This window comes from Calidris pugnax, unplaced genomic scaffold, assembly GCF_001431845.1.
Source record: "Calidris pugnax isolate Ruff unplaced genomic scaffold, ASM143184v1 scaffold39, whole genome shotgun sequence".
NCBI classification, from domain to species: Eukaryota; Metazoa; Chordata; class Aves; order Charadriiformes; family Scolopacidae; genus Calidris; species Calidris pugnax.
In genome coordinates this window covers 8,830,425-8,847,793 of record NW_015090828.1, presented here as the reverse complement: position 1 = coordinate 8,847,793, position 17,369 = coordinate 8,830,425, and the positions used below count along the sequence as shown (strand labels likewise).

General features: G+C 55.5%; 2 protein-coding genes and 1 long non-coding RNA gene across 7 annotated transcripts in view; 1 reads left to right on the top strand and 2 right to left on the bottom strand.

The window, feature by feature from the left end:
• The window catches only part of CDH23 (cadherin-related 23), a 143,843-nt gene that overhangs the window by 105,565 nt on the left and 20,909 nt on the right, over nucleotides 1–17,369 (top strand). For all 4 annotated transcript variants that reach the window (XM_014940541.1, XM_014940540.1, XM_014940539.1 and 1 more), the window contains one exon: nucleotides 361–588. In XM_014940541.1, coding sequence (XP_014796027.1) covers nucleotides 361–588 — 228 coding nt within the window. The remainder of the gene's footprint in view (nucleotides 1–360; nucleotides 589–17,369) is intronic.
• LOC106887133 lies at nucleotides 1,193–3,022 on the bottom strand. The gene is made up of 3 exons (XR_001411811.1): nucleotides 2,840–3,022; nucleotides 2,544–2,665; nucleotides 1,193–1,460 (listed from the first exon to the last, which is right to left on the bottom strand). It is a non-coding gene; the product is annotated as an uncharacterized LOC106887133 (long non-coding RNA).
• Nucleotides 5,299–17,363, bottom strand: LOC106887131 (chromosome unknown open reading frame, human C10orf54). 2 transcript variants are annotated; one of them, XM_014940542.1, is made up of 7 exons: nucleotides 17,272–17,363; nucleotides 11,558–12,013; nucleotides 10,753–10,800; nucleotides 9,372–9,479; nucleotides 7,201–7,228; nucleotides 6,533–6,720; nucleotides 5,299–6,025 (listed from the first exon to the last, which is right to left on the bottom strand). In XM_014940542.1, exons 1-7 carry the CDS (start codon nucleotides 17,333–17,335, stop codon nucleotides 5,988–5,990), a joined length of 930 nt encoding a protein of 309 aa, XP_014796028.1. In that variant the 5' UTR covers nucleotides 17,336–17,363; the 3' UTR covers nucleotides 5,299–5,987. The 2 variants fall into 2 exon arrangements, with proteins under 2 accessions (XP_014796028.1, XP_014796029.1); XM_014940543.1 differs by having other exon boundaries at nucleotides 6,533–6,717.

Sequence of the window (17,369 nt, the reverse complement as noted above, 5' to 3'; positions counted from 1 at the left end):
AAAAAAAAAAAAAATCAGAGCACTCAAGCAAAGGGCAGAGCCTTCCATCGCTGAGCCTGTGGCTGATTCTCAGCTGAGCCATCAGGGGCAGGACAAGTAGTCTTGGTTAATATTTTGCACAAAGATGCGTCTATTAATGAAAGATTTTTTTTGCACTGCAAAAATGGAATCCAGGAGCTGTTGAAGCCTTCTGCTTGGCTGATGGGTGTTGGGTTAGCGAGTTTGGAGCCTCAAGCACTTCCATGCCTGGAAAAAAACCTGCTCCATGTTAGAATGAAGCTATATAATGATATATTTTATATTATGAGGTGCATGTGACTTATTTATTTCTGCTGCTCACCCTGCCCTCTAACCCTGCAGAACGTCGGCGGTGGCACAGCAGTGGTCCAGGTACGTGCCACTGACCGGGACATCGGCCTCAACAGTGTCCTCTCCTACTACATCACCCGCGGGAACGAGGACCTGACCTTCCGCATGGACCGCGTCACCGGCGAGATCGCCACCCGGCCCTCCCCACCGGACCGCGAGCGGCAGAGCTTCTACAGCCTGGTGGTCACCGTCGAGGACGAGGGCAACCCCTCCCTGTCGGTGAGCCACCAACATGAGCTTTGTCAGGGGGAGGATGGAGCTGGGCAGCACCGTGGGAGTGGGTTTAGCGTTGAGATGTTGAGCAGGGAAGAGGGGAACAGGCCCCAGGAGCAATGTTTTGGGGACTCAGCCGTTCGGGTTATGTCTCAGGGTCCAAATTTGCTGGTATGAATCGGAGCCTCCTTCAGCACCTGGATCCCCTCATGCAGGATGCTCTCCACCGCGCTATGTCTGCTCTGAAGGGGGTTTAGCAGAAGCATTGAACTGTTTCTCTCCCATGTGTAAACATCAAAAGTACCACCAGCACCCCAACAGGCCAGCATGCCGGTGGCTGCAGGAGTTGTCCTACCTGCCAGCTCTTTGCGCGCTATGTCTGCTCTGAAGGGGGTTTAGCAGAAGCATTGAACTGTTTCTCTCCCATGTGTAAACATCAAAAGTACCACCAGCACCCCGACAGGCAAGCCTGCTGGTGGCTGCAGGAGTTGTCCTACCTGCCAACTCCTTGGGGTTATGTCTCAGGGTCCAAATTTGCTGGTATGAATCGGAGCCTCCTTCAGCACCTGGATCCCCTCATGCAGGATGCTCTCCACCGCGCTATGTCTGCTCTGAAGGGGGTTTAGCAGAAGCATTGAACTGTTTCTCTCCCATGTGTAAACATCAAAAGTACCACCAGCACCCCAACAGGCCAGCATGCCGGTGGCTGCAGGAGTTGTCCTACCTGCCAGCTCTTTGCTCTCTGAGTTTGAAAGGTGTTGAGATGTTGCTGTCACCCACCTCAGGGCAGGGGGTGGCTGGAGCAGCAGCTGAACCACTGTTCAGCTCACCATGGATGAATGTGTATCTGGTCTGGTGACTACAAATTAGATGAGCTCCTGTAATTACAGAATCACAGAATGACATGGGGTTGGAAGGGACCTCTGGAGATCATCCAGTCCAACCCCCTGCCAAAGCAGGTCCACCCAGAGCAGGTTGCACAGGAACGTGTCCAGGTGGGTTTGGAATGTCTCCAGAGATGGAGACTCCACCACCTCTCTGGGCAGCCTCTTCCAGGGCTCTGCCACCCTCAAAGTGAAGAAGTTCCTCCTCATGTTTAGGTGGAACTTCTTATATTCAAGTTTGTGCCCGTTCCCTCTTGTCCTATCCCTGGGCACCACTGAAAAAAGACTGGCCCCATCCTCCTGACACCCACCCTTGAAGTATTTATAGGTGTTGATCAGATCCCCCCTCAGCCTTCTCTTCTCCAGACTAAAAAGACCCAAGTCCCTCAGCCTTTCCTCCTAAGAGAGATGTTCCACTCGCCTCATCCTCTTTGTAGCCCTCTGTTGTACCCTCTCCAGCAGTTCCCTGTCCTTCTGCAACTGGGGAGCCCAGAACTGGCCCCAGTGCCCCAATTATCACTAGGGCTTTGGTAATTATCACTACAGCCGTTGTGCTCCTCGTTGTGTGAGATTTGGGCAGCTCTTTAGTTGTGTTGCTGCTGCCAGGAGTGCCCTGTCTGTGGTCAGCAGGGTCTGGGCATGTATTTGGGGGGGTCATAGGAGAGCCCACCCCTCATCCTGTGGCGTGGGGAGGTGGCTGCCTGGCTTTCTAGCTAGGGGAGTGCAGCAGTGCCCTGGTGGAGAACTGTTGCCTGCAGCCTGCCTTCTCTCCCTCGCTCCAAGAATTAGGTGGGCTCATCATTTGTGACTTTAAGGAGGACTCCGGTGTGGGAGAATCAAAGGATTTGGGGCATTTTCCAGGCTCAAGCCCCTCCTAACCCCAGGGTTCTGCAGGGAGGTGGGAAGGCGCAGAAAGTGAGGGTGAGTGGAAGGACTGGGGGAGGTGTGACACCCTGTCATCCTTCCTCTCCCCCACCTGCTATCTCTCGCCATCTCCCCGGCGCCGCTCTCACTGCCAAGCCCTGCTCTACGTATTGAGGAAACGGGTTGCAGCCGGCAGAGCAAAATGGGGCTCACCACTCTTGCTTCAGGCTCCTCACTCTCCACTCTCCCCTCCCGGGTAGCTCACACACCTGGGTGGGCATCACCTCTGGTGGTTTTTCCTTCATCCCTGCTGCTGCAGCTTTGACTTGAATTCCCTAAAATGAGAGAAGGCAGCTTCACGTCACCACCAGGTCCCCCTCCCCATCCCTGGGGACATCGCTCATGGTGCCCTGGTGAGGAATGCCATGTGCTGAGCCAGCAAATCCCCATTGCCATGGCAATGCCCTCTTCCCTTCTCGGTGCTGGAGAGGACAAGTGACACAACTCACCGCTTCGTGCTGCCAGAACGATGTCCCAGTAGCCTCACTTGTCCTCAAGGTTTCTGCTGTGTGGCCACCACGGCGCCGGCCCGAGTCATGCCAGCAGCACCGACCAAATTCCCACCACAGAGAAGGAAAACAAAGCACCCAGTGACCCGATTCCTGAGCAGAGAGAAGAGTTGGGGCCCTTTTCGGAGCTTGAGGACACTTGGGTCTTGTGAAAAGCTGTCCTGCGTGTCACTCGGTGGCTGCTGGCCTCACGCCTAGGTGATGAAACGATGAGTTTGTCACCCACCAGAGGTTTCACAAGTAGGTCTGGGGTGATGCAATGATGCACAAAAGGGATTTATTGTTTGTGGTTCATACATCCCTTCACGTGCTTCAAGATCTGGCCTTCTCAGTATGGGAGAGGAAGAGGAGACAGAGCTGGGAGAGGACTTGAAAGTCCTATGGTGACCTGTGATACCCAAGGACAACAAGGGTGCACAGAAGACTGGCTGTCTTCTTGGGAGCTGGAAAAGGGTTCAGGGGCAAAAGGGTTAAATTGTGGTGATAAAAGGAAAGCATCCCCCCCCAAATTTACCCATTGCAGGAAAGGAAACCTTCACAGGCTGGTGAGCTGCTACTGGAAGGTCTTGGTGTTGTTGCGTGGGCATTGAAAGAGTCAACCAGGCTCTACCTGACCCGGGTACAAGCCTGTAGCTGCACATCCCCCAAGGGCTGGCCCTGCTCCGAGGTCTCTGAGATGCTTCCCACAGCAGGAGGAGGGTTGTCAACCCACATGTCCCAGAGCAGGGCTCTTCCTGGCAGCCCCAACCCCAGGCAAAGCCTCTCCTCACGGCCCGGGTGCCTGTCTCACCGCCTCCCCCAGCCAGGGCTGCCTCAGCCTCCGCGGTTTCGGTCCCCGTCCGCCCACTCCGGAGCAAGAGTTCAGGTGAAGAACCTTTGTTCTCCCCATCAGCAGAGCCCCGAGTGCTGATGCAGCGGAAAACAGCCAGCAGCAGGGCCAGCTCGGCGTGCGTTCCCAAACCAGGCGCTTGCAAGAGCTGGTGGGACCTGCCAAGGTCTGCAGCGGAAAACAGCCTGCAGCAGGGCCAGCTCGGCATGCGTTCCCAAACCAGGCACTTGCAAGAGATGGTGGGACCTGCCGAGGTCTTTGAGGGCATGAACATCTTGCTGGGCCACCCTCACCGTTGAGCATCCTGCCCCAAAGGTGCAGTGCCCTGCCATCTTCTCCACCAGCGGGGTGCCAGCACCCAGCGTGCCAGGGCTCCCACTCCAGGATGTCTGGAAGGTTGGGAAGCCATCGCCTCTTTCCCCTCAAAGTTTTTAGATTTTCCTTCTGGCCAGCTTTCCTGGTGGGCAATGGTCCCTGATGCCATGCAGTGCCCCGACGTGCCACACCAGCGCCTCTGGCAGAGAACGTGGCAGCTCAGCTCACCTCTGCCTGCCTGCGGCATGGGGCATCCCGAAAAATGGGATTCCTGCAGCACGGGGAGAAACCTGCTCCCAACAAATCTTTGTTCTGTCCTCAAAGAGCAAACAGAGAGACTCGGAGGGGGTTTCAATGCAGGTAGGACCCACGGGTAGGCAAATCCCTCACGTGCCTTTCCAGCTGCAGCTGCTGGGACAGGGAGAGGGAAGCACTGGAGACACTGGGGGAGCTTCTCCAGCAAAGCTGGGAAAGGGTCTGAGCTGTGGGTGGCAATAAAGCCCGATTCCTACCCTCAGGAAGTTACATCCATGGTGGGGACTTCTTTATTATCCCTCTGCCTGCGGATGGAGCATCTTGAAATTCCTCTTGCTGAAGCCAATGCCAGATTAATCAAACCCTGCAGCAGGCCAGGGTGTCCTCAGCCCGTTGTAGAGGCAAACACTGATTCCTCCAGCCACGTAGGCTGAAAATTCGGGGTGCTGCCGGGGACGCTGTGCCCGGGCACACCGCCCGGTGCGGCTATTGCTCAGGTCTGACACTGTTTTGGTATGAGTAATGTTTATGTTTGTCTAGTGGCATTTATTTTTCCCCCTGTTTTACAACAAAAACAGAAGCAAGAGGAAAAACAAAACAAAACAACAAAAACTTAAACACACCCTTCAAGTAACAGTATTTACCACAAGGTTTTTATCTCCTCGCTGGGAGCTGAGTCACGTTGAAGCCCATCCCACGGCTTCTTTTGGATAAGTGATGCTGGGGTGCTGCCTTGGGACAGAGGATGCTGTGAGGGCACCGGCGTCCCTTGGGGCATCACAGGGTCCTCTGGTGTGGCTGAAGGCAGTGGCCCTGGGGGACAGCTGCTCTGGGCCATGCTGGCCCCGGGAGGATGGGGAGAAACCAGCCAGAACATTTCCCACCACCAGCTCCTTGCTCCATGTCACAGGAACACCCCCCGGATGAACTCCCTAATTTACAGGCATTTCCAAAATAAAAAAAAAAATAATAATAATTAAAAAAAAACCTATAAACATCCTTTTTTTCTTTTAATCAGCACTGATAGTGAAACAAACCAGAAAGATAAATTCCCGTGATCCCAAGCCCAGGATAAAATTGCGGTAGAAATCAGGCTCCTCCAGATGTGTGTCCCATTGCAAACAGGGCAGCCCCGTAAGTCCGTGGCTGCCTCAAAAGGCTGGTGAGGAAGGAGGGCTCCATCAGCAGCGGGGAGCCTCTCCCCTTCCTGTTTTGCAAAGAAAAAAGGTAGTATAAGGGTGGCCGGTGACCCTGTTTTGTCTTGCGGCGGATAAAGTACTTCACCATCCGCTCCCGGAGAGGATGCTCAGTCAAAGATGCAGAAACGGGTTGACGTTGCAGAGATTAAACCCCTGGCAATAAGTTAGATCCTGGGGGAGGTTTGCAGGTGCAGGTCGTCCTTCTTTCCCCCTGTATTCAGCTAGTCCGTAAAACGCAAGCAGTACAGAGCCAGGCTCTTTCTCCATAGAAACAGGGAGTGAAAAAACCAAAATCCAGGTGAGAGTGGGTTCAATTCCAGCCCCAGGGCAGAGCCAGGACAGGAGGGGAGGGCAGAGCTCCTGCACTCAGCTTCATTTTTTAAGGCTCATGGTCATGCTGTCCATCTGGTCTCGGCTGGTCCATCACGGAGCGGTGGCTGCCTGGTCCCCCCGGGCTGCGGCTGGGGGCTGCGGTTTCCTCCGGGGCTCTTTAGGCTTTCAAGGAATTTGGTGAGTCAGGAACAGGATCTGGAAAAGGGCAGACCAGGAGGGGGATTAGCCTGGCTTCCAGCTGCGGGGATCCTCTTCAGGAAGTGGCCAAACTCCGCTTTTGCATGGAAAAACAAGGGGTTTTGGGGGCTTTCCCATTTGCAGACTCCCTGTCCCGCACAGTGCAAAGTTTGCGGCTGATGTTTAACCCCCCCAATTTGTTTATGTTTATATGTTGATGGTGTTTAACCACCACCTTTTCCCCTTCATCCCCCCCCGCCTGCCCCTTTTCTTCCCACCCCATCCCGCAGCAGTGGCCAAACTCCGCTTTTGCATGGAAAAACAAGGGGTTTTGGGGGCTTTCCCATTTGCAGACTCCCTGTCCCGCACAGTGCAAAGTTTGCAGCTGATGTTTAACCCTCCCAATTTGTTTATGTTTATATGTTGGTGATGTTTAACCACCACCTTTTCCCCTTCATCCCCCCCTGCCTGCCCCTTTTCTTCCCACCCCTTCCCGCAGTGGTCCCAGCATCGCCGGTCACTCACCCAGCGTGGGGAAAAAGCACTCCCCAGGGCCAGGGGGGGACAGGGGGGTGCTGGGCTCAGAGAGGAGATGCCGGCCAGATTCGGAGGGCAGTCGGGTGGCCATGTAGGAGAGCTGGGGTCGGGGTCGTGGCTCCACACTCGCTGAGGGGACCTCCTCGAAGACGGGGTTTTCGATGCCCTGGGCGCTGCTGCGGGAGAGGAGGTGATGGGGGTGGGGGGGGAAGAGGGGTGGAAATTTGCATTTTTATTTATTTCAGGAGGCTGTTGTGGTTTTTTATCCCTGGGGCTTTGGTTTTGAGCGCTGGGAACAACCAGGGCAGGGAGCAGGTTGAGGTGGTGGCACTTTGGCTGCCAGCAAACAGTGAGCCCGGTGGAGGAGGAGGGGGAAAGCTGAGTCAAAAGGCACCCCGGTTTCAGGCTCTCCTGGGGCATGAGGAGAAGCATGTCCTTGACACGGGGGAAAAGAAAGGAGATGCTTCCCACTCTGAGGGAGGGAAGAGAAACAGCAGCTGCTGGGAAAGGGACAGGACCCCAAGCGTGGGAGTGACCCGCATCCCCTTGGCTCTGCCGGGCTGGTTTCGAGGGGAGGGGAGGAAAGGACAAGACCCTTGCAGGATCCGGGGGTGCGAGGAGGGTAGGGGGAGTTGGAAGTATCTGGGTTTCCTCACCTCTCCATCCTGACAAGCTCATGGGCACCTGGCAAAGACAAAATGGTTGGCATGAGTGCTGGCAGCACGAAACCCAGCATCAAACCCACACCCGCTGCCAGGGCTCTTTTTTGGCATCTCAGCCACGGCCAATTCCTTCTCTTCCTCTGCATTCCTCCCTCTTTAGCATCAACCTCTTCTTTGCTCCAAAACCCCCTTCTCCACATCCCCACCGTCTCCTGGCGTATTTACTCCCCAGCCCAGCTTCCCCCTGGATTGAAACCTCAGGTTCTGAAGAAGGGGGAAGGAGGCACAGCCGGGGCTCCTGGGCTACAGCCCTGATGTGCCCACCACCCCCCTGTGACACCCTCCTGGGGCTCTGCAAAACACCATCCCACCATTGGGATTTGTCTGGGCAGCACCCTGCTATTTATTTCCTCATCCCTTTTGCCACAGGCACAGCAGGTCCCACAGCCCGTGTCACCTGGGTGTGCTGGATGGTCACCCCAGCTGAGACACATGAATTCTGGCCCAGACTGTGCCTGGTGGAAATGACTTGTAGCTAACCTAGTCCGAAACACCCCAGAAGCAAATTTCCCTAGGGTTTGCCTTCCCTCTTGGCTTAAATCATAGAATCATAGAATCACTCAGGTTGGAAAAGACCCCTGGGATCATCGAGTCCAACCATCAACCCTACCCTACAAAGTTCTCCCCTACACCATATCCCCCAACACCACATCTAAACGACTCTTAAACTCATCCAAGGATGGTGACTCAACCCCCTCCCTGGGCAGCCTATTCCAGTCTCTGACCACTCTTTCTGTGCAGAATTTCTTCCTAAAGTCCAGTCTAAACCCACCCTGTTGCAGCTTGAAGCCATTCCCTCTTGTTCTATCACTACTTCCCTGTGAAAAGAGACCAGCACCAATCTGTCTACAGTGTCCTTTCAAATAGTCATAGAGAGTGATGAGGTCTCCCCTCAGCCTCCTCTTCCTCAAACTAAACAGTGCCAGTGAAATAGCACCCAGGTGATGCTTTGCAGCCCAGGGCAGGAGCTGCACTCTGGCAAAATGGGTGCAAGAAGGCACATGGCCAGTCTTTTTGGCCAGGGGTGGATGCTGACAGCCCAGTTCCCCTTCTCGTGGCTGGCATCACGTTGGCTGCTGCTGCAACAACCACTTCTCCAAAGGGTTTGCTCAGAGCCACACAGCCACCCCCCAGGCTCAGTGAGAGAAACCACAGTGCCTCCGGCTCACCCAAGGCCTGATGAAATGGTTCTGCTCGTTAAGGTGGTGCCCCTTGCTGCTTAATTGCTGAAATCACCAGGAATGGGCTGCACCTTGGCACCACCTGGTTTGCTGGGGCGGTGGACGGAGAGAGGGCTCACTGCAGCCCCGTTGCCATAGACATGGAAGGGGCCTTTTTAAAAAGCAGGGGGAGAAAAAGCACAAATAAATGCTTTTTCGATCGCTTAGAAGGCAAAGCTTCTATTTCAGCTATGGGGCAGAGGGACGGATGAGTAAATGAGCTGGCTCTCACAGTGGGTACGCTTAGAAGGCAAAGCTTCTATTTCAGCTACGTGGCAGAGGGACGGATGAGTAAATGAGCCGGCTCTTGCAGTGGGTGAGTAGGAAAGAGGGGGGATTTAGATGAGATATTAGGAATAAATTCTTTGCTGTGAGGGTGGTGAGACACTGGAGAACCCAGAGAAGCTGTGGCTGCCCCATCCCTGGAGGGGTTCAAGGCCAGGCTGGATGGGGCTTGGAGCAACCTGGTCTGGTGGGAGGTGTCCCTGCCCAGGGCAGGGGGGTTGGAGTTCGATGATCTTTAGGGTCCCTTCCAACTCTAACCATTCTATGAGTCTGTGAAAGGGCTCAGTGAGTGGAGAGGGGGCCTGGCAGCATCCTTGCCATCTCAGTGTCCCCAGCACACTCCTGGGGTGCCATGCAGGTGTCACGGGTCCCCCTCCCACCCCACACTCCTTCCCGGCAGCCTGCAGGCATGCCCGCTCCTTCCCAAGGCAGCTTGGTAGGAGGCACCTGGCAGGGACCTCTCTTTGGGCCACCTTGCATGGTGCCCAGGGGACTCAGGGCAGCCAAACCCACTCGGCCCAGTGGGATGCATCCCATCCCATAACGGCCACGCTGACACAGCCCAGGAGATGAGAAGGGTCCCCAGGGGAGGGTACGTACGTCTGCTGCTGACCGCTTGTCTCTGCTTGTAGATCAGGAGCAAGATGAGGGGCAGGCAGAGGATGCCCACGATGCAGGCACCCGTCGCCAGCGCGGCGGCCGTGATATCTGCAACAGAAGAGGGCAGAGCTGGGGAGGGTTTGCCTGGTGTTTCCTGGGTTTCCAGAAGCACAGGGCAGCACCAGCATTGCCCCACGCCTGATCCGACACGGCTCCCACACACAGGGGTGGTCCCCTCCCAGCAGGATTCACGCTGGGATGCTTGGCTGGTTGCAGAGATAAGCTCCGCAGCATCGGTTTAGGACCTTGACCAAAGTCCTTCATTGCTGGAGGACATCCCAAGGCCTTTCTTTTGGTCTCCTAGATATGAGGAGAGAAGCAGGGGCCCTGATAAAGGCCTTTGAAGTCAGCAGAAAGGCTCTCAGTGATTTCAGAGTGCCAGCTCAACAAAATCAGGCTGCCTCAAAGTACTCGGGCATCAAAGGGCTCGTTAGCCAAGGCCTCCACTAATGAAAGTGCCCCTGGAGAGCTCCACTGTGGAGGCTCCCCAGAAGGGCTGGCGGCCTGCTGTTGTGTGTGTGGCCATCAAGGTCCACGAGGGACAGATTGTGGAGGGGTCAAGGGCTGCCTAAATCAAAGGCAGGTATGGCTCAAGCCCTCCTCTCCAGTGCATCCATCTGGGGAAGCAACCTCCTGCTCTGGGAGGGGGAATTATTTCCCTTTTCTTATTTGCCCAGCAGGACAGGGTGTCCCAGCAGTTGGGACTGAGGGTCTGAGATGGACAGTTGAGTTGGTGCAGTTTCCCATGGGTGGGCTGGCCCCAGCCGTGCTGCCAACCGAGCGACCCACCAAAAAACCACCCGCATAGTGAAGTGTGGGCACCTCCAGTGTCTAGACACAGCGCTTGGGGGGGTGGCTTCATGTTGTCTGAGCGCTCAAGCAAGGTTTGGGTTTCCCCTGCTAGAGCATCTCTGCTTGGGGCGAGGTGGCATGGGCTCGGGATGGCAGCAGGGTGTTGCAAGAGGTCCCTGCAACTCTTTACCTTCCTGTCCCTTCCCATCTGCTCGTGGCAGCAGTTGCTAAATCCCCAATTGTGGTTGGGGCGGGGGGGTTAGGTGCTTTATAACCATGGGGTGGATGATCTCCATGGGCTTCAGGACAGTCACATTGAGGTGATGTGCCAAAGGAGACTCTTCTCAGCCTGAGGACGTGCCTGTCAGATGCACCCCGTGGGGACAGCCTCAGAAATCACCCTCCCAACACCCAGCTGTGAGGTGGCATCTTGGGCACCGGTGTGTTCACAGCAAGGGGCAGTCCCTAGGGAAACACAGGGGCCAGGGTGGCGAGCAGTGCTTTGGAGAGAGGGTGCTTTTCCCTTTACCTTTGCTTGTGGCGGTATGAAACGTGCAGTTTTGAAGCCTTCCTCTGCCTGGGGGGGGAAGAGAAAAGCCTGTTAGATCTCAGGGGGGATTCCCTCAGGTACCACAGAGCTCCCACACCTGCTAGCTGTGCTTGTCTTTGCTCTCCAAAGCAGCCCAGAGCAAGAGTTTCATTCTGGGAAGCAAGAGTTTAATTCTGGGAAGCTCTCACTGAGATTCCTCCTCCTTTTCCCTTGCAGCAGCAGGGCCCAGCCCTGTCCCTGAAGGCTCTTTTATTTTTGGTCTAAAAGAAAAATTATCTATTCTAACGCTGTGAATTAAGGGCAAGATATGCTTTCCTTTCCATCTTGTGCCTCCCTGGGCAGCTTGCCCCACCAGGCTGCTGCTCCAAGGTTATCTCCAAGCCCTGCATCCCCAGCAGGGATGTCTGGAGCCCTCACTGGAGCTTGAACCACCAGCCGTCTCTTTTTATGTTGAAGTTGTTTTCCTCTCTTCCAGAAAGGGGTTGAAGAAGATCAGTGAAACTATGTAGCATGGATTTTATTGCATTCCAGACTCTTGATTTGTTTTTCCTTTTCTTTTCTTTTTCTTTTTTTTTAAATGTTCCAGTGTTCTCTGGCCCTAATTCAACCCTTGAACATCTGCTGCTCTTTGACTCTTCCAGCACGGCTTGGACTTGCAGCATCAGGACACCCTGCCCCCCCAGCCCCGATGCTGCACCCCAGCATCTCTCACCAGCCCTCATCTGCTGCCTTGCCCCAGTGCACCCAGTATGTCTGTGGGACTGGTAGGGTCCTCCCTCCTCACCTTGCTGGATTTGCAGCTCCACGAAGCCATGGGCGACTTGCAGGGTATGGGGTTTGCCGTGCTCCCACCTGGCCTCCACGGCATAGCAGCAGTAATTCCCACTGTCCTGCAGCGTCAGGTTCATCACCACGATGTGAAAGGCACCGTGGTGGTCGGGGACAAATTCCACCCCGTGATGGCTGCCTTGGCCCCTGAGGGGGTATTTTTGGGTGCCGTTGCCCAGCAGCTCGTGATGCCTGCCCAGGTTGTGGTGCAGCTCCTTCTCGGTGACGTTGCGGATGTGCTTCTTCTCGGAGCAGCTCTGGTCGCCGTTGCTGCTGAAGTACCAGGTTTTGTAGAGGAGGTCGTGGTGGTCGGCCAAGGGACCGCTGATCCGGCAGGTCAGGGTGACGTTCTGGCCCTCGGGGCAGATGCAGAGCGAGTAGGGGGTGGTGATGAGGAAAGCTGCTGGTCCTCCTGCCGGAGAGAAGGCGTGAAGGTTGAGTCAGACCCTACAGCTCTGGGTTTACCCTGAGTTTGGAGCAAAAAGGGGATCCCTCCCCAAAGCTAGGGGTTGCAGAGAGCAATCAGAAAGAAGGCAGAGGGAAAAAACGCTTCACTCATGCCCTTAGGGCAAGAAAAAACTCATGAGGTCCTGGTGTCCCGAGAGAAAGGAGATGGGAAGCACGGTGTGAGCTCTGTAGTGACATCCCAGCAGGGCTGGGAGCACAACTTCACCCTAGAAATGACCCCTGGAGGAGATGTTTTTAATAGAGGTGAGCATCAGGTTTTAATGCCAGCGGAGGGGCAGAGGTTTGGGCAGAGCTGGGCAGAGCAGGGAGGTGAGGACCTGCACCAGCCCTCTGCAAAGCAGAGTACCAAGTGCTGGTGAGGTGGCTAAAAAAAAAAATAAATAAATAGGAGAAAAAAAAACCATAAAGAAAATAGGCAGGAGGAGCCCCCATGCCCCCCTCCCAAGATCAGGTGGGTCCCACCCTGCTTGTTTTTCAGCCCTGGGGGAGGAGAAGGGGGAACTGGCTGACGCCGACCGGGAGGAGCTGCTTGAAACGAAAAACAATTTTCAGAAAGAAATCCCTGAGCACTGCGGGCTGCAAAACGCGGGCAGGAAGCCTGGCAGAGGCACAGGAGCTGGCTGAGAGGCAGGGATGGAAAGAGAGGTGCACACTGAGGCATTACTGGTCCTGTCCCAGCATGGCAACAGAGGGTACTGGTGGCTAATGGGAGCTGTGTGTGATGAAAGAGAAAAGAGCAAAGCTGGATGAGTCTTTTTGTTTGCAGAAGTGTACACTGAGGCATTACTGGTCCTGTCCCAGCACGGTGGGACCAGGTGGGACCAGGGTGCTGGTGGCTAAAGGGAGCTGTGCGTGACGAAAGAGAAAAGGGCAAAGCTTGATGACTCTTTTTGTTTGCAGAAGTGGGAGTATCCCCTTGGAAAGCTGAAGGAAAAAGCAGATTTGGGGTTCAGTTATTGAGAAAAAGGAGGTTCCTGGGGCTGGTTTGCGACAGAGAAGGTGGTATGGGGACGAGATGTTCTTTTATTTTGGTAACATCCTGTTGTGCCATTAGCTCCGCCACTGTTTCGCTTTGAGGTTTTTCACTTGCTATATCGAGCGGGTGTCAATCAAAGGTGGGGGTGTGCTGTGCTTACCCTCAAACCATCCAACCCTGCTGAGAGGCTCCCCAGCACCAGGCTGCCCGGAGAGCATCCTCCTCCAGGCAGGGTCACTGCCCCAGCACCAGGCTCCACTTCGAGAGAGTGAAAGCGAAAACATCCCTCGTGCCTTCCACCCCTCGTGGTTATTTCTGGGTTTTTTTAGATGATGGTGACCTCTAAGCCCTGTAAGAACAGCCACGAAGGGGAGTATCCCCTTGGAAAGCTGAAGGAAAAAGCAGATTTGGGGTTCAGTTATTGAGAAAAAGGAGGTTCCTGGGGCTGGTTTGCGACAGAGAAGGTGGTATGGGGACGAGATGTTCTTTTATTTTGGTAACATCCTGTTGTGCCATTAGCTCCGCCACTGTTTCGCTTTGAGGTTTTTCACTTGCTATATCGAGCGGGTGTCAATCAAAGGTGGGGGTGTGCTGTGCTTACCCTCAAACCATCCAACCCTGCTGAGAGGCTCCCCAGCACCAGGCTGCCCGGAGAGCATCCTCCTCCAGGCAGGGTCACTGCCCCAGCACCAGGCTCCACTTCGAGAGAGTGAAAGCGAAAACATCCCTCGTGCCTTCCACCCCTCGTGGTTATTTCTGGGTTTTTTTAGATGATGGTGACCTCTAAGCCCTGTAAGAACAGCCACGAAGCCCCCCAAGTCCCCAGAAGCCTGCCTCTGAGGGTGCTTTGCAGGGAGAGGAGGTTTTGGGGAAGGGATGTGCCCTCTTGGACCTTCCCCCTGTCCCCTGGGTCTGCAGCACGTGGTGCTGGAGGAGTCCTACCAAGACGGGGACGGCATGACCTTGGCCAAACCACTTTGGCTAATTGCTCCAGGTGCCTCAACCTGCTCCCCAGCAGCACATCCCCAGGGCCAGTCCTTGGGTAGACCTTTGTGTGGCCTGACCTCAACCCTGCTCCATTTCTGCTTGTTTTCTCCACTCCCCATCCTCGGATGCTTGGCCAAGGCGGGGGTCCAGGATGCTCGGGTGGGCTGGTTGGGTTTTGCCACGCAGGGGAGCGGGTCCCCCCCCTCCTTGCCAGCATGTTGAGTACAAAAGGCATCTCAGATGTGTTTCTTAATACCTGCCCCAACGGGAAGTGCCCCATTCACACGGGGGGTCCCCCGGGAGCCAGCAGAAGGGAAGCCAGGGCTCTATTGGAGGAAGCCGCCGCTTCCAACACCTTGCCAAAGTATCTGCGAGAGTCTTTGTTTTCCACCCCCCCACGGCCACCCCCCCTCAAATAAAAACAAGGCTGTCTCCCACCTCCTCCCCGCACATTTTTGCCAAGCTGTGCCTTGCTAAACCATCCAGCCTCCTCCTCCTCCTCCTCCTCCGGGCCTTGATGGGAACCGTCTGGATGGAAAGTCAACGCAGCCCACGCTTTCAGCAGCGGCACCCGGCCACGGGGAGGGGCAGAGGTGACCACGTGTGTGGAGCCTTCAGCATTACTGACTTCCCTTCTTCTCTCTCAAGCAAGGGAAGGTTTCCAAAAGCTATCGAGCTGGGGAGAAAACAGCTGGGGAGAAGAGCTGGCGAGGTGCGGCAGCACCAGGGAGGTTGTTGGTCCCTCCCCAGGATGCAACAGAGCTTTAAAGCCATGCTAGATGCCAGCTGGTGCCCGGAGGAAACGTCTTCTGTTGGTGTCTTTACAGTAAAGCTCGTGGATCTTAATCTTCCCTGGGTTCTGTGGGCTTCCTCCATGCCTAGACCCCAGGTTTGGCTCCGTCCCATCCTGGTCGGACCATTCCCTTTGAAGTCAGTGCCACTGGCAAATGCCAAAAAAAAGCCAGACGCCTGGCTCAGCGCAGCTCTGACTGAGAGCTGAGGGAGTGCTGGACCCATCGAGGTCCAAGCCAAGAGCTGTCGTCTTGTCACCATCTGGTGAAGACAGAGGAGGTCTCAAGCGGGTGCCAAAAGTGCCTCTTTGGCACCTCGGTATCTTGGGCTCTGACCCACAGCATTGGATCAGCATGGCACAGAGCCCATTGCAGCACTGGTCCATCCCTGGTGCTGCCACCACTGCCTAGCTTGAAACCTGGGAGCTCTCCTTCCAGAGAAAGCAAAATGCAAAACAAGGCTAATGCCAAGGAGCCCGTGTTGCTTTGCCGACCAACAACTCAAAAAAACCAGGATTTCATGCCAAATTCTGGCTCAGTGACCAAAAACCTCTCCTGACTTCAGTTCCCTGCTTTGTTTGGTTTACACTCCTATGACTTGGAGAAGTGATTTCCACATCATGCCACCTCTTTCCCCTGCAGGGAGATCTGAGTGGGAGGGCTGCAGCCTTTGGAGGGGCTCACCTGCCCCAGAGGAAGGGCTGCCAGAGAGAGACAGAGCAGCTGGAGCTTTTGTTACAGCCTCAAAAGAAAGTGCCACAGTCCCCATCGTCACTGTGCCATCATTACGCTTCAGAGTTATCAGCCGGGTGAGATGTGCGGGGGCATCCATACCTCAGCACAAGTACAAGAAAAAAGCCTTCCTGAAGGTGTCGTATGCCCATGTTAATGGCCCTCATCTCCTGTACCCTGAGAAGCCTTTTTTATCGGAGAGGGCCACTCTCTGGGTACCCATCATCCAGGCCATGGGGAGACCAGACCAGAGCTGCTGTCCTGCCTTGCTCGGGGACAGGGTCACAACACCAAGTTTGCACTTGGGATGTGATTTTGGAAAGCCCAGCTCAGCTGCCATCCCTTGGGTGGAGAGGAGCAGCTTCTCCATCCACCTAGCTGCCAGCAGCTCCGAACCGCGTAGGAGCCGGATGTCTCCAAGGGCTCCACTTCTCCATCAAGCCCGGCTAAAATTAGCTGGGGGTTCAGAAAGTTTTGGCAGGCGCCCGGTTGCACAAAGCTCAGTTCCTCTGGCACCAGGCTCATGTTGAACAGCAGCGTCCAGGCTGGTTGCATGGCAGAAGGCTTGATGGTCAGTCCCAGCATCCCAGAGGCGTCAATGAAATAATCCAAAGTCCCAAGGAGATGCAGGGAATCGCTCCTTGATGTCAAGAGGCTCAGATGAGAAGCAAAGCACACTTTGATCTACACCAGCCTTGCTGTTCCAGAGGAAAGAGGAGAAGGGACCCACTGCTCCGTTGCAGGGGGGGCATCATTTTTTTTTCCTGGGAATGTGCTGCCAGAAATCCTGGAGGTGGTCCCTTTGCTGTCCCGGGGCAGAGGGAGAAGCCAAGCCCTATAGGATGCTCATCCTCCTCCTGTGCAGGGCAAGGAGGGACCGTGGTCCTTCCCAGCTTCTTTCTCTGACCCTTCATCCACAGACGAGCTGTGGTTTTAATTGCCACCGCCCCCATTTGCCTGCCTGGCCCCAAGAGCCCGGCTACAGAAGCTGGTGTGTAGTCAGGCATGAAGCACCCCCCTCCCAGAGCATCCCCCCTCCCAGAGCATCCCCCCCCCCCACACTGGGGAGCTGCTGGTGATCTTCCAGAGCTGGGAAGCATTTACTCAAGTAGAAGGGAAACTCGATGGCCGCACACGGCTGTCCTGGCACAGCCACCCCCCCCTGCCCACCCGGAGAAGCTGCCCAGCACATCCCAGCAATTAAAGCAGAGTGCAGCATCCTTAGAGAGGGCACCCCAGCCCTGCTCACACAAACTCTCCCCGCTCCCCCAGGGCTGATAAAAAGCTCCTTTCCCCACGGCATGGGGTGACCCTATGGCTGGGGACCTCCCCAGCACCGTGCAGGAACCAGGTGTCTCCAGCTCAAGATCCCCAGTGTGGTGGGGTCGGCAGGGACAGGCGGTGGCTTCTTTCCTTCCACGCACCTTAGATCAAAGCGAAGGAAGAAGGAAAAAAGCCTAATCCCAGAGTTTTCAAGCAGCGACTACGCCGGGGGGGGGGCTCCTTCCCCCACCCTGACACAACCAGCATCGCGTGAAAAACTGTCTCCAGCGCCCCGTAACTCTGAAATCAGAGGGTGAGGAAGCAAATAACACACACACACACGCACAAACACCCCCTAAAAATGTCTCAAACTCCTCGCGCCGAGGCACAGCCTCAGCGAGGACGGTTTCCTTGGGGGGAGAGGAAAGGAGAGGAAAGCAAACTGGAGCTTACCGTGGGACGCGAGGAGGCAGAGGGTGGCCAGCAGTAGCCCAGGACGGGGGGATGTCACCTCCATGGTGGCTGGGGTGGGTTTTTTTGGGGGGTGGAGG